This window comes from Strongylocentrotus purpuratus, unplaced genomic scaffold (genome assembly GCF_000002235.5).
Source record: "Strongylocentrotus purpuratus isolate Spur 01 unplaced genomic scaffold, Spur_5.0 spur5_scaffold_20, whole genome shotgun sequence".
Lineage (NCBI taxonomy): Eukaryota > Metazoa > Echinodermata > Echinoidea > Camarodonta > Strongylocentrotidae > Strongylocentrotus > Strongylocentrotus purpuratus.
In genome coordinates, this window is record NW_022145606.1 from 33,707,286 (window position 1) to 33,722,784 (window position 15,499).

The 15,499-nt window shown below is 35.9% G+C and overlaps 1 protein-coding gene across 1 annotated transcript; it reads right to left on the bottom strand.

Annotated features, from left to right (window-relative positions):
• Positions 1 to 8,010: 8,010 nt before the first annotated feature.
• LOC115927413 lies at positions 8,011 to 15,092 on the bottom strand. Its single transcript, XM_030993273.1, has 3 exons — positions 14,975 to 15,092; positions 12,323 to 12,561; positions 8,011 to 11,825 (listed from the first exon to the last, which is right to left on the bottom strand). Exons 1-3 carry the CDS (start codon positions 15,090 to 15,092, stop codon positions 10,857 to 10,859), a joined length of 1,326 nt encoding a protein of 441 aa, XP_030849133.1. The 3' UTR covers positions 8,011 to 10,856.
• Between the last annotated feature and the right edge of the window lie 407 nt (positions 15,093 to 15,499).

Here is a 15,499-nt window from a genome sequence, read left to right on the forward strand (position 1 = left end):
GAAAAAAAGAAAATAAGAAGAAAAAAAGTGACACAAAAAAGTTGTGGAAAAAAAGGCCAGAAATTGAGATAAGATGTTTTTGTTTGCTATGTCATACCCAAAGGAGTAATGAAAAACAAAATTGCGCTACAATACACAATACACTGTAATGCATGACGTATATAAAAGCTTGTTGAAATCTGATATACATTACCGTTGTGTGAATCGCCATTTGCTACTTATAAAAGATAGTTTGCATATATAACTATAGCTTTCCCATGAGTATCAACATTAAAGGTAATACAAAGTTTTGGTATGGGGTCATGAATTTGGTCTAAATGAACATATTAGAAGCATATGCGATCCTACAATATTCATTGATCGTTGTCGCGATTGAAATCGATTCTAAAGCTATGAAATTGTAATTAATAAACTCTTTATGTTGTATAGCTCCCTCTCAAGGTCAAGATATTAATTAAGCTATAAAACAATGTTTCTTGACTAAAATCGACCAATTAGCTATTCCCGTTTGGAAATTATATATCACAACAACATATTCTGAGATTTTCATGGTCGCAGCTACAATTGTATGGCCGTAGGCGCTATTTGAAATTTATCAAAATTTACTGGGAGCACCGGTAAATTTTTATATTCAATTTCTCTCGAAAGCAGAAGTGTTTTAGGGGCTAAATTTTGTTTTGCTTTTAATATATCCACAGGGGCATCCAAATATATTATATTTGTAAAGAATCACTATCCACCCAATTTTCGAATTTTTCCAAAACTTTGTATTACCTTTAATAAAAGAAGTAAAACTTTGTATTACCTTTAATAAAAGAAGTAAGAGAAATATCAAAGTTATGCGATGGCATTCGATATGTACTGTATACCTGTACATGTAAGTGCTTACTTTTAATGCCAATATATACTGTATTCAAGCATTGCACTGAAATGTACTTTTTTCACCATCTAATTTTCATCACAAATATGCTAACCAGACTGTGTATTCATCCTGGAACAAACGATGTATTGGGAATTTTTAAAATCCGGCAAGAACGCTCGAATGGACATTACAAGAAATCAGTTTTCTATATTCGTTTCCATTTGAAGCCTTAAATACTGAATCAGTGAAACTAAAGCCTCGGTCACAAATGCCATTACGAACTGCTACGAACGCCGTACGAACGATTTTCATACAATGGAAATTCTGGAAGACAATGGAAAAACAGGGAGCTTCGTACGAAATTATCGTTCGTACGAACCTTTGTGACCGTAGCATTAATAAGATCTATAAATGCCTAACTAAGCCCCATTTTGAATATGTCTGATTGTATTTGTGTACGGTAGCTTTCTATGTTTCAGTAGTTGAAGTGCATAGTTAATCAATTTGAATTTTGTTTTATTGTATACCTTTTATACAAATTGAATAATTATTTGTGTAAATAGAGTGAAATATTATTTATTTAAATTATTTTTATCACCAAAAAGTGTTGCGAAACATTTAGATGAGAATTAGACAAAAAGTGTGATGATTGTATAGCTTCAACTTAGTGTTGTATTGTGTGTCCTTTATATTCAAAATGTCACTATAGTTTGGCGTGAAATAGCGCTAAAGTTTGTGTATGATGATGATAATCACTATTCAATTGTGCCCTTGCTAATATATATTTACCACTGGTATATCAATCGCTAGTGATATTGGAATATATGTATATGTGCTTACATCCATCACTATTAATGTGAGTATATGGAAAGAAAATATTATCAATTCATATATGCATTTTTTTTTCCATGCAATGATTTATTTTTGCTCACATTATTCCTATATATATATGGCTGCTGTTTTTGCACATCGATGTAACAAAATATACTCTATGAAAAGTGGACAGAGAGTTTCTCTATGGCTGAAGTGTTGCGTATAGACAATTACTGTTTTCTTAAAGGTAATACAAAGTTTTGGTATGGGGTCATGAATTTGGTTCAAACAAACATATTGGAAGCATACGCAATCCTACAATATTCAGTGAAGTTATGAAATTATGAATATTAAACTATTTATGTTGTATAGCTCCCTCTCAAGGTCAAGATATTAATTAAACCCTGAAACAATGTATCTTGACTAAAATCGACCGATTAGCTATTCCCGTTTGGTAATTATATATCACAACTACATATTCTGAAATTGTCAGGGTCGCAGCTATACCATTGTACGGCCGTAGGCACTTTTTTAAAATTTATCAAAATTTACCGGTAAAAACGTTATATTCAATTTTTCTTGAAAGCAAAAGTGTTTTAGGGGCTAATACTTTTGGTGCTTATAATACATCCACAGGGGCATCCAATTATATAAAACTTGTAAAGAATCACTATCCACCCAATTTTCAAAATTTCCCAAAACTTTGTATTACCTTTAACCATCTTATGTATGTTAAATGTTTCTCAAAGATCCTAAGTTGAACTTATCTCGAAGTTGGACTTAACAATTATGGAAAGCCGTTAGCATCTATGAAAATATTTGGTAAAAGTTATTTTAAAAAGCATAACATTTTGATTCAAATCTTTCATATTCTCTATTATCAAGAAGATTTCAGGTTCTTGATGTGGAATTGATAAAAAGTCTAAAATACTTCAATTTTCACTTTTGAACATGTTTTTTATAGCTACAGATGGCTCTCCATAATGTTGAAGTCCAACTTAGATTTAAGTTCGACTTAGGATCTTTCTGAAACACCCCCTTAGTCTACATGTATATGTCAGCAATAGATAGTCCTTCCTATTTTTAATAGTTATATAATTCATGTTTTATACTAAATGTCTCTTAACCCTTTAAAGCCGGGGGGGGGGGGGGGGGGGGGATTAGAAGCCCCCCCCCCCCCCCCCCCACCCCTCTAAATTTTTCACGATAATTTGTTGAAAGTATAAATTTCATTTAACTACCTTATGATCTTGTATTCTGTGAACGCATTAATGATGAATTTGTCCCAATAATAGGATAAATCAAAGAATTACATGTTCAAATGTAAATGTAGTACCCGTATGCATTCTTAGATTGATATGTTTCATGGTTTATTGAGAAACAGAATTGTGTCCTAAAGAAACACCATATATGCAAGTCAATACTTTAGGGACATTATTTTCTCTGTTTTATCATTTTTAATGTAGGGCTGAAATGAGAAGCATTGTTAATTATCTTTGTCTAGCACAATCTAAACAAAAGTTATGAGCCTTTATTTCAGATGACACAGTGTGCATTTATGACTATACACCAAAACAAGAAAGATTTGCAAATGAAATAAGTATCTACGTTTTGTTATGTTCTTTCTTTTCTGATCTATAGATTGTGAATTAGCACGTTGAGTTTATCATTTTGAAACAAGTACAGTGTACGAGTATTTCATTTAGCCACATGAAGCAAATGGAACCAGCCATACAATGTTATGTGATAATGATTACCATTTCCGTGCTCATTTGAAGTACTCTTACTGCACCAAACTTACATGAATATGTCTTATATACACTTATATGTAACTGAGCAAGTAGATATTGCACAATATATACACACTTGTTAAAAATCGCAATTTAGCTTCTCGCACGGAACAATAATAAGAACAGAATAATCCCAGAGCAACATATAGTCAGATGAATTTGAGTGTTTTTAATTAATTGTTCGATCAGTCTTGGAGAAATGGTGTTAAGACAGATACAAATGAAATATATAATCCCTGAGTTACATATATATTCATATGAATCTGCGTATGTCTCAATCAATTTTCGATCAGTCTTTGAGAAGTGGTGTTGAGACAGATACATATGAAATGTTCACGATTGAAAACATGTATTTTGATTTAATATAATTATGTGTGTAGATAAACAGTGTGAAGATTTCTTTTAATATATACAAGGTAATTTTTGTAATCCTATATACCCTCTTAATGTATAAGAGTGAGACTTCACTTTGTAAGGTGTCTTATTAGGATCACTCCTCTCAAAAGAGTTATCTTGTCATTACTTTTGATTGGATTAAACTCTAATTAGAGTGAATTATATTCTAAATGGAGTGAAATGATCTAAGTGAGGGGATTAAACTCTTTAATTGTAGTGGATTCAACTCTGATTGGAGTGGATTCAAATCTAATTTGGAGTAGAATTCTGTACTTGGAGTGGATTAATATTCAATTGGAGTGGATTCAAACTTATTTGAGTGGAATACTAAAAATGGAGGTAATTTAACTCTAATTGGAGTGGATTAATATTCAATTGGAGTGGATTAAAACTTATTTGAGTGGAATACTCAAAATGGAGGTAATTTAACTCTAATTGGAGTAAATTAAATGTCTTCTGGGATTGGACTGAACTCTACTTGGATTGGATTAAACTAGATTTGAGTGGATTAAACTCTAATTAGAATGAAGTAACCTCCATAGGAAGTGATCCTAAATGATTACTAAAAAGTGGATTTTTGCTTCTGTGCATTCAGAGAGCTTAGTACATGTACCATTTCATATAGACATAATGTCTGGTCGGAGCCAGAAAGGATTCACACTGTGTTAGAGCCCATGGGGAACTGTTTTCATGGCTCCTGTAACAGACGTTATTATGATGTATTGCGAAGAAGGGTTTTTTGATGTAATTATAATCTTATTTGTATTGCATTTTTGTTCTTTGGTTAGAAAAATATGAATCAAGTGCTATATGTATGTAAAATGAATAATACTGTAAAGAAATGCATGTTAAACTGTGAAAATTAGTATGATATTATTTTTAGTATTAATGCTGTACATTATTTTGGGCTTTGAAAATAGACGGGAGTGAAAGAGAGCGAGAGAGAGAGTGAAAAAATGAAAGTAAATATGTTGAAAACTGTGAATATGATGTATAAAGTCATCATGTGTAGAACAATTAAAGTGAGATATTGTACAGAAAAACAGTAAACCAGGAATGTTTTGTGTTTTATTTTGTGTATAAGTAGCGATTTAACTGACTTGTTCAGAATTCGATTTCCCCCCCCCCCCCCCCCCCCGATTTGCCCACGACATATTTCTATCCCTTGCCGTGGCATGTTTTCTCTCCTTTCCAATCTCAATCTCCCTCTCTCTCTCTCTTCCTCTCACCCAACCTCCATCTCTCTCTCTTTCTTCCTATCCTTCGCTCTCTCTCCTACTCCTAGAAATCGTCGCTGTTTTCACTAAGTGACGGTAGTGAAAAAAAATTGCTTTCACTTTGCGTTACGATTTTCCTCACTACCGTCACTTCGTGAATTTGTGAAAACAAGGACGAAATGTAGTCATGGTATGTTCTTGTGATACAATACACGCTACACTGTAATACAAATGTAGCTAAAACTCTCGTACATTATGCACAAACATGTTCTTGTCAGTTTTACGAAATATTAATTTGAAAAGGGGAATTTCTAAAGCCATCTGAAGGTGATTATACAAAACAATAATCCTCATGAATGACGTCATCACTTTCCATTTTGCAACCTGTGGATGCAGGATCTTTTAGAGCATTATATCTTTATATCTCTTTCTCTTGCTGAGGCATGTGTCTCTCTCTTCCACCCTCTCTCTCTCTCCCTCCCTGTCCCTCTCTATGTCGCTCTCTCTCTCTCCCTCTCTCCCCCAACTCCCCCTCTCCCCTCCTATAAATTTAGCCAATGTATGTTCTTGTAAGTCTTACAAAGTATTAATTTGAAAAGGGGAATTTCTTAAGCCATTTCTTTTTAAATAAGCGTCATCAATGACGTCATCACTTTCCATTTTGCAACCTTTAAAGGTAATACAAAGTTTTGGGAAATTTTGAAAATTGGGTGGATAGTGAATCTTTACAATTTTTATATATTTGGATGCCCCTGTGGATGTATTATAAGCACTACAAAAATTAACCCCTAAAACACTTCTGTTTTCGAGAAAAATAGAATATAAAAATTGACCGGTGCTCCCGGGAAATTTTGATAAATTTCAAATAGCGCCTACGGCCGTACAATGGTTGCTGCGACCATGAAAATCTCAGAATATGTAATTGGGATATATAATTTCCAAACGGGAATAGCTAATCGGTCGATTGGTCAAGAAAGATTGTTTCTTAGCTAAATTGATACCTTGACCTTGAGAGGGAGCTATACAACATAAAGAGTATATTATTTATAATTTCATAACTTTAGACTCGATTTCAACCGGGACAACGATCAATAAATATTGTAGGAACTCATATGCTTCCAATATGTTAATTTGAACCAAATTCATGACCCCATACCAAAACTTTGTAATACCTTCAAGAGCATATATATATATATATATATATATGTATCAGTGAGACTAACTCAATGAGAACGTTAATAAATATATATATATGGTATATATATACACATAGGGGGAATGGACACGGGAGAAGAAAGAAAGGAAAAAAAGGTCATGCAATAACGATTAATGGCAAGTGTCGCCATGATTTCTACGATACTGTGACGTTAAACCTCTGAGCGAGTTCCACATTAAACAACTAAAGAAAAAGACTTCCAGCACCCAAGTTATGATACCATGCAGAACTGATCGACAGGTTCAGTTTGAACGAGTGTGCGGTTGAATCTGCAATTTAATATCGGAAAAGAACAAACAATACTAAGCATGTGCTTACACTTATATTCATGGATTTCATCAGTAAAGAAACATTTCTAGAATAGCATAACTAGCATTCCATAATGAGGTTAATGGTCACTGTAAACCTATCAATAGCCGGTGTCACACAGAAAAATCCCTTGAAAAATCCTTTAAAGAAACGGAGAGGAACCGACCAGAAAAGGTTGATCACCTACAATGTAGCATATAAGAATTTGTGTGTATTGCAAGGTTCTGGAATCATCAAAACGATAAGAAATTTGGCCAGGTCTTGGTAAAGTTACAAACACTGTACACAGAAAGATGTATATGGGACTACACAAAAACATGGGGTAAAAATCCTACCCGGGGTAAAAATCCTACCCGGATTTTTACGATGTTACATGACATATTTAGAATATGAAGGCATTTGACTAGCCATGCTTTTCAGGGAACATGTATTATCTGATGTTCTTCCACACTTGTATAATAAGAATGATAACGCTCACAAATAATTGTTCACCTCTTCCCAGAAATCAACCTTCTCTTTAAACTATGCCTTTAAACATACCATTAAACACTTGTTCATTCCCAAAAGGACTTTCTCCATCCTCCCTAGTTCATCTTATATTTCTTAGTGTATTATTCATTCAAACCCCGTACCCTTTTACATTGACTTTACATAGCACATCCCTATTTCTGGCCATGGTAATCTACATGCATTCACAGATACATGTAGGTGATACAGTCAAACCTGTCTATAGCGACAGACCAAGGGAAACACAAAAAGTGGCCTTTGTAGACAGGTTCCTTTAGTACATGTTTCAATGAGAAACCATTTTTAAGGGAAACAAAAAAATGTGGTCTTTGTAGACGGGTGGTCACTAAAGCAGGTTTGACTGTACCACAGGCCATGCCCATGCCAAGCCTATACAATAACATGAACAAAATTAAAGTTTGTTATCAAATTTTTACATGCCAATTTTTGCCTCATACAAAGGAGAAATAATGTATTACATAATACTAGGATGTCTATACTTGCAACATTGGGGTTGTTTAAAGAACGTGAATTTACTACTGGAACTCACTGACCCCAACATTTTTCCTATCGTGGAAATTATGCTACCAGATAAAAATAACTTGCATTATACATCAGAGCTGACCACCCGTTTACAATACGGTAGACCATACAATACCAACAGTTGCTACAATACATCTATGTCAGACGTGCTGGAGCATCACCAGGAAAAGAATGTACATACCACTGTCTCTTGTTAGCTCTCTATTGATTGACAGATGTCACAAGATTAATGAGATCTGGAGTTTTTAGGGTGGAGCTTAGCAGGTCTGAGAAAATTATTTGTTTTAATATTTAAAAATCTATGAAATATATTGAGATGTTTGAATAACAAATTATGAGTTGTACACTGTATGCAGCCCTGCACATCAACATGAATCAACTTACATGTACATGTATATTTTGATTTCACCCGACCTTTAAATGTGTAGCTATTGCGGAGCATTTACCCCAAAATATCAATTCCCTTTCCTGGTTTTTATAAAAAAAACATGTTCTACATGTACATATTACATATGCATTACATACACACACAAAAACTATACAAAAATCAGAATTTACACTTAACTCTGCGTACTGCATTCCATAAATTGCATTTACAAAAGCACATTACAGTCATTGCCTTTTTATACAATGTTGCCTCTACATACACAACAAACACTTCTTGTCTAAAGATGTATGCCGACAGGTTAATTAAAGTAGCATTGGGAAAAATGATAATTTGCCCTAGAGTTCATACCAACTAAATATCAACACATTTGTTGACACTCTGTAGCAATTAAGCATAATAAAAGTGTAAAAGTCCTTGGCTTTCTATCTTATGAATTGAATTTCCAAAGGTAAAAATTAAATATATAAGCTCAGACATAACGAGTCGTCTCTACCTTTATGCATATTCTAGAACTGCTAACTACTCAGAACTGTGTATTTAAGTACATGTATTCTTGAAATTAAACTGTTTGTGTGAGTTTTCAAGCAAAATTTGGTAAAATAATAATTAAAGGCATTTACTATTCTGAGGCACACAAATGAATTATCATCCCGGCTTCAGCCTAGCTGTCATGACAGTGCTATAGCATTTCAAGGAAATAATTCCTGCCAGATAGTACCCGTTTACATCACCTGGGTTGAGTGTGGCTAATCTAGATTAATGCCTTGCCAAAGGACATTTACAGTAGTGCCGTGTCGGGGATCAAACCACGACCTATAAATTTTAAGTCAAGACTACAATACTTCTACAAACCCATCACTAGGTACAACAGGGTTACAGTATACACACAAAAATGTATTTTCAAATTCAGAAATGTTGTTTCTTTGATTAAACACTCTCATTGGTCTTGATCAAATATTCATTATACTTACATGTACCTGTAGGCCTATATACAGAACATCGAGTTGCAATATTGCTTTCATAATAAATATTCTCTTTTTGGTCTATGCACCAAATATCAACCAATGTTGGCTGTTTAGCTCTTAAAATTATCAATGTGTATGTGTCATGACTAATAAACATATTATGACACAGTCTATTGCAAGGCAGAAAGTACATTATCTTTCAAGATTAGCCTTAACTGTCCTAAAATATAATCTTATCAGTCTTGATAAAATATTCAGTATATACAGAAAATTGAGGTGAAATATTGCTTTCATAATAAATATTCTCTTTTTGGTCTATGCACCAAATATCAACAAATTTTGGCAGTGTAGCTCTTAAAATTATCAATGTGTATGTGTCATGAATAATTAACACATTATGACACAGTCTATTGCAAGGCAGAAAGTACATTATCTTTCAAGATTAGCCTTAAGGTCCTAAAATATATTCTTATCAGTCTTGATAAAATATGCAGTATATACATGTATACAGAACATTGAGTTGAAATATTGCAGTCATAATAAATATACTCTTTTTGTTCTGTGCACCAAATATCAACCAATGTTGGCTGTTTCGCTCTTAAAATTATTAATGTATATGTGTCATGAATAATTAACATATTATGACACAGTCTATTGCAAGGCAGAAATGTACATTATCTTTCAAGATTAGCCTCCACTGTCCTAAAATATATTCTTATCAGTCTTGATAAAATATTCAGTATATACAGAACATTGAGTTGAAATATTGCTTTCATAATAAATATACTCTTTTTGGTCTATGCACCAAATATCAACCAATGTTGGCTGTTTAGCTCTTAAAATTATCAATGTATATGTGTCATAAATAATTAACATATTATGACACAGTCTATTGCAAGGCAGAAATGTACATTATCTTTCAAGATTAGCCTCCACTGTCCTAAAATATATTCTCATCGGTCTTGATAAAATATTCAGTTTACTTACATGTATATACAGAACATTGAGTTGAAATATTGCTTTCATAATAAATATACTCTTTTTGGTCTATGCACCAAATATCAACCAATGTTGTCTGTTTAGCTCTTAAAATTATCAATGTATATGTGTCATAAATAATTAACATATTATGACACAGTCTATTGCAAGGCAGAAATGTACATCATCTTTCAAGATTAGCCTCCACTGTCCTAAAATATATTCTTATCAGTCTTGATAAAATATTCAGTATATACAGAACATTGAGTTGAAATATTGCTTTCATAATAAATATACTCTTTTTGGTCTATGCACCAAATATCAACCAATGTTGGCTGTTTAGCTCTTAAAATTATCAATGTATATGTGTCATAAATAATTAACATATTATGACACAGTCTATTGCAAGGCAGAAAGTACATTATCTTTCAAGATTAGCGTTAACTGTCCTAAAATATATTCTTATCAGTCTTAATAAAATATTCAGTATATATATACAGAACATTGAGTTGAAGTATCCCTTTCATAATAAATATAACTCTTTTTGGTCTATGCACCAAATATCAACCAATTTTGGCTGTTTAGCTCTTAAAATCATCAATGTGTATGTGTCATGAATGTACATCGTGCCCGATCAGTGGCGTACGCAAGAATTTTTGAAGAAGGAGGGTGTTTGAAAATGTAAATTTGGAAATCGCGTCGACAAATATTTTGCTCAGTGATGGGGAGAGAGAGGGTTAACCCCCAAAACACTACCCCCCCCCCACCTCTGTGTACGCGTCTGTGCCCGATTTCCCCCTAGGGCACAATATTAACGCAAAAGGCAGCATTGTGCGTCGGCAACGCCACGGGGTTGCCTTACGGAGACCCTTTTACATAGCAGGTCCCAAGGCGCAGTACACCATGTAGTGGTCACTCATAGTGGTGTGAACCACTCCTGACCCTCGGACACTGGCTGGGTCATCTGTGTAAACCAGGTCAAGCAAGGTTTCGGTCGTCTTATATGTATCCTGACCTTTTTCTTTCCTAGTTGCCACCCGTGTAGGCTCTGTTATCAACTGTGACAAGCCATGGCTACTTTCAAGTTTATCAAGCGCTTTGATTTTATCCCCCTTTACAGACGTCATGCTTTTACACGTCTTAAGAGTTTCACGATCGCAGTTGAAATCCCCTAGTATCACATAATTTGTTTCACAACTGCAAGATTGCTTGCAATGTTTATCTGCTGCTTTCAGATTATCCATACTTTTTTGCAACTTTTTCAACAGGGCAATCTGATCCCTTGTTCCTGGGGGTACATACACATTGATAATTTTAAGACGAGCCTTCATCTTACAAGCGCCGGAATTGGCCTGATTCGCTAGCCTTGGACTAGGTCCCTCCTTATCAAGCTCAATAACAACGCAGACTGCTTCTAAGCCTTCCTCTAGGCCAATATTACACTCTTTTGCTAATTTCGCCAAATCTTTTTTGACATATGTCATAACACCACCGCGGTACTTACTAGTACATTTGGGGGACCCATCTTTTCTTGCCATAATGGTGTAACCGGGGATATTGAAGCTGTCGGTCGAGTGGTTTGGTCCCATACAAGTCTCGCTCACCGTGAGTACATCGATGTCTGTTGAAAGAGCCAGGCCTTTCAGCTTGTCTTTCTTGTTGCAAAGAGACTGGCAGTTCAGATGAGTGATCTTGATCCCTTCTAACTGCGCCACGGTTTTCAACTCATTCTGGACCTGGTTTTGAGGGATTTGTGGCTTCGTTGGGGACTTGTTTCCCAGATTGATGCGACGCTTCCCTCTCGACTCTTTTGGCGCTGTGTTTAGAGACGTATTACTTCCCTACAAGAAAAGAGAAATAATGAAGAATAATATTTGATAGATCGGTATTTGAACGATTGAATAATTAGAACATTTTTTCTTGCAATAAATATTATTATTTTGTCAGGAAAACAGGAAAGACACAAACCCTTCAAAAAATATTGTTATGAAAAAGAAAAATTATAGCCTAAAGCGATTTGTACCAGACATGCATCTTTTCCTCAAATTGTCAAATAGTGATTAATACGAACACTGAGAAAATAGAGAATACCTCTTTCATGGACTATGAATAGAGACTATGCTAAATTGCTTTCATTTATAAATCATTTGTCGAGGGCAATAACACGTGAACTACAAGTTAAATAAATAGGCACCCCTTTTGGTTTTCAGCTGACGAAATGACCAATTTGGCTGTTCACAAGAAGGCAGTAAAAGCTACATGTAGGTAATACCTGTACATGTGCATTGTACATGTACATTTTGTACTTATTGCTGGAGGCTAACGTCCGGCTGCTCACCTTTAGAAGAATTACCAAGATTCCACGGCCATCAACGCCATGGCGTTTCTCTAGATCAGCGACAGTAGCAACCTCGGCAAGGTTATGGACTCTGATCTTCTGGGAATTTGGCATCAGTCGAGCGAATTCGATCCCAGTCGTGAGTTCATCCTTGAGATTAGGAAAACAGCCTTTTATCTCGTGCGCAAGTTGGTCTATGGTCCAAGATCGATCTATGCCATCTCCATTACTGCAGCTTCCTAAGAAAAAAGATGAAAACAATTTGTGAAATATCTTGCTTATTATATTGACCTTAAATGAAACACTCATTCTGAGCATATTTTTCAAAAATAGTTGGGTTTTCTTGGAAGATCACTTAGGTATTTTCTCAATGAATGATACTGGAAGAAGTATTCTATCATTCTCCCTCTGCATTGTGCATCCAAGAAATATTAGCTTAGCTGAATGCGCAAGTTGAGCGCGATCGGCAAGCTCTACCTCCATTACAACGTGCGTCCACTTCCGGTTTGAGCGCATTCGGCAAGCTCTACCTCTATTGTCTACAAGTTATCGTGCATCCACTTCCGGGTTTGTTCGCCTAATACACATACGCGGTCCAAATGCATATGTGCAGATTGTACGTGCTGTCACCATGGTTTGGACTGAGCGGAGCTCATGCCTCCCTATTTAGCTGATCCAAAAAATGGGGGGAAGGGTTTTTTCAAACTGTTATCGCTTGTGATCCCTTGGGGCAAGCGAAAAAATAAGCGAATAGATATTTTCTTTACGTCTAGCCCTACATAAGCTCACTTCAGGAAAGTGGCAAAGATCGGAGTTCTGGTTCTGGTGGGCTACTGCATAAACTCCTCAGCTGGGATGTAATATGCAGGCGCATTCGACTGAGCAGAGTATACTTAATTTCTAAAGTGTGCTCTAGCAATTATTTCGCCCACGTTGAGCTTATGTAAGTTATCTTTAAACTTAAGGCTCCAAGGGTGGGGGTATTTCTAACATGGGTTGGGGAATGTCCTAGGATATAGAGAGTGTTTATAATAGTCTTTTACAGCGGATAACTTCTTGAATGATACTGAAGAGCGTATTCTTGTACATGTAGATACCTCTACTCCAGATGATTTGTTTTGGTAGTGGTCAGTATCAACGGCAATTAGGTTGTGGATGGATTCTACCCCCAAATATTCTAGCTTGAATACGACTTCCAAAACGGAATCCCCCATTAGATACTGTGTTTCGATTATCTTCTTTTTGTGAGTAACAAGCATTGCATTACATTTTGTAGTAGTAATTTGGTACATGCTTTGATTGTGACGTTGCGCACATAGCTTTATGATGTAACGCGTACCGGCAATGCCGCCCACCGGGTAATGCATGGTCGCACACTTTGGAACTCGAAGCATTTTGAAAGGTGGACAATGCTGTACACGTTGTGGGTCAGTCAATGCAAGAAATATAAAAGAGGAAGAAGGATAGGCCTAATGCAAAGACGATTGAAATAATACGTTGGATTTAATCTAGTAAAATTATTAGGAAATTTTTCGGATTTTAGAGTCCTCCTAGTCTAGATTATATTAAAACTACAAACAGATTTGAAATGTTCATATAGATCTAGATCTAGTGCTTTTTCCTCTGTGAGTAGTCTATATTATGATTATGATTATGACTGAAATGTTTGAATATCATCAGTATTAAAATCATAAGACTAGACTAGACCTAGAAATCTCTAGGCCTAGGCCTGTAATGAATGGAGATACCGTCTCGAAAGAATTTTCCGAGGGAAAAATATTCAAGATTAACCTGGCTTCAAAGAGAAATGTAACCTTCTCCAGCCATCATTTCTATCAACAGCTGTCCATATCAATGCACAGTCCCTCTCTGGCATTCCAAATAGTACGAAATGTTACGCAACGCCATCTGCTTCCCTAATTCTCTATTCACTCTTTTGCAAAAATATGCAAGCATCGAGCTTTGAAGCCATGCGAGGCACCGAAAAATTAAGTCATGTTCAGTGAATATGTATTTAGCTAGACCTATAACATATAAAATGCAGAATTCACAACATATGATCAATACAACTTTCTATTAGAGTCTAGTCATCAAATGCGTTTTCCGTTCTCGGATAGCTCTACTGAAGACATGGCCATTTCAACCAGCGAAATCGACCAAGGAAATCATGAGTTAGAGCGAATGAAAGGTTTTCATCATCATGATTTTCTCATCTAATTATTGACATTTTCCGAAAATTTCCGAAATTTGTACATAGACTAGTCTAGTCTAGCTAGGAAGGTAGTCCAAAGGTTTATCTTCCTAAAGAATAGTAAAGTTAAATGAAATTGTGTTGTCTATGTTTGCGCATTTAGACCTATTGATTTAGGGCTAGAAGTTGTCCAGTTATCACCACTATTCACCCAGAGTACGGGCCGGCAAAGCAAAAGCCGCCGTGCTCGCTGGGCTGGGCTGTGGGTGGAACGGGAGTGACTTAGAGCCACTGGGGAGCTGTATGGTCTCGGAGAGGGATTAAGGGGATTACGGCAGGGGAAACAAAAGACGCGCGGTACCACGGATGGCTTCAAAGGGGCCTCTTGGACGGGATCTCCATTCATTACAGCTTCCTGCCTATACCTAGGGCTAGGCCTAGAATCTAGACCCCCTACTCACCATATCCGTCTTTTGCTAATGTCTCCTGCCTTTCTTTGTCGGGAAAGTAATTTTGATTTTGGTAGGTTTTGGGCAGCAGAAATATATCCTTTGGTTTCCACCTCTTCCTCCAGCCCATGTTGATGATTATTTAGCAAAGCAGCAGTGCAGATCAGAATGGGCCTGTATGGGATACGTGTATTATTTCCAATGACAATGCAATAACAATGACAATGCAATTAATGACAATGACAATAAACTATCAGTACAGTATAGTAGTACAGTGGTTATCCCATTTGCGCAGCTAGCGCGCGCTCGATAATACGTCATGGTTTGTTGTTGTTGTTGGGGTTCAGATGGCGCTCTTCAATCTTGGCAGATTATCTGCGCCACGGCGATCCTTCTTTGATGCATGTTCATCTTTTCGAACTTGATCTCATATGGCTCACTTTTACTGAGGGGGGGGGGGGGGGGGGGGGGGGGGGGTCTGTCTCTCCAGACTTCTGTTTTCGAGTCATGACTTGGCTCACTTGTCTCAGCGAAGTG

What these genes read in the sequence shown, in the direction of transcription:
- LOC115927413 (XM_030993273.1), bottom strand. Translation starts at nt 15,092, where the DNA reads ATGGGCTGGAGGAAGAGGTGGAAACCAAAGGATATATTTCTGCTGCCC. An exon ending in ATTAGCAAAAGACGGATATG is followed by an intron (nt 12,562 to 14,974) that starts GTGAGTAGGGGG and finishes CTTTTTTCTTAG; the next exon opens with GAAGCTGCAGTAATGGAGAT. An exon ending in TCTTGGTAATTCTTCTAAAG is followed by an intron (nt 11,826 to 12,322) that starts GTGAGCAGCCGG and finishes CTTTTCTTGTAG; the next exon opens with GGAAGTAATACGTCTCTAAA.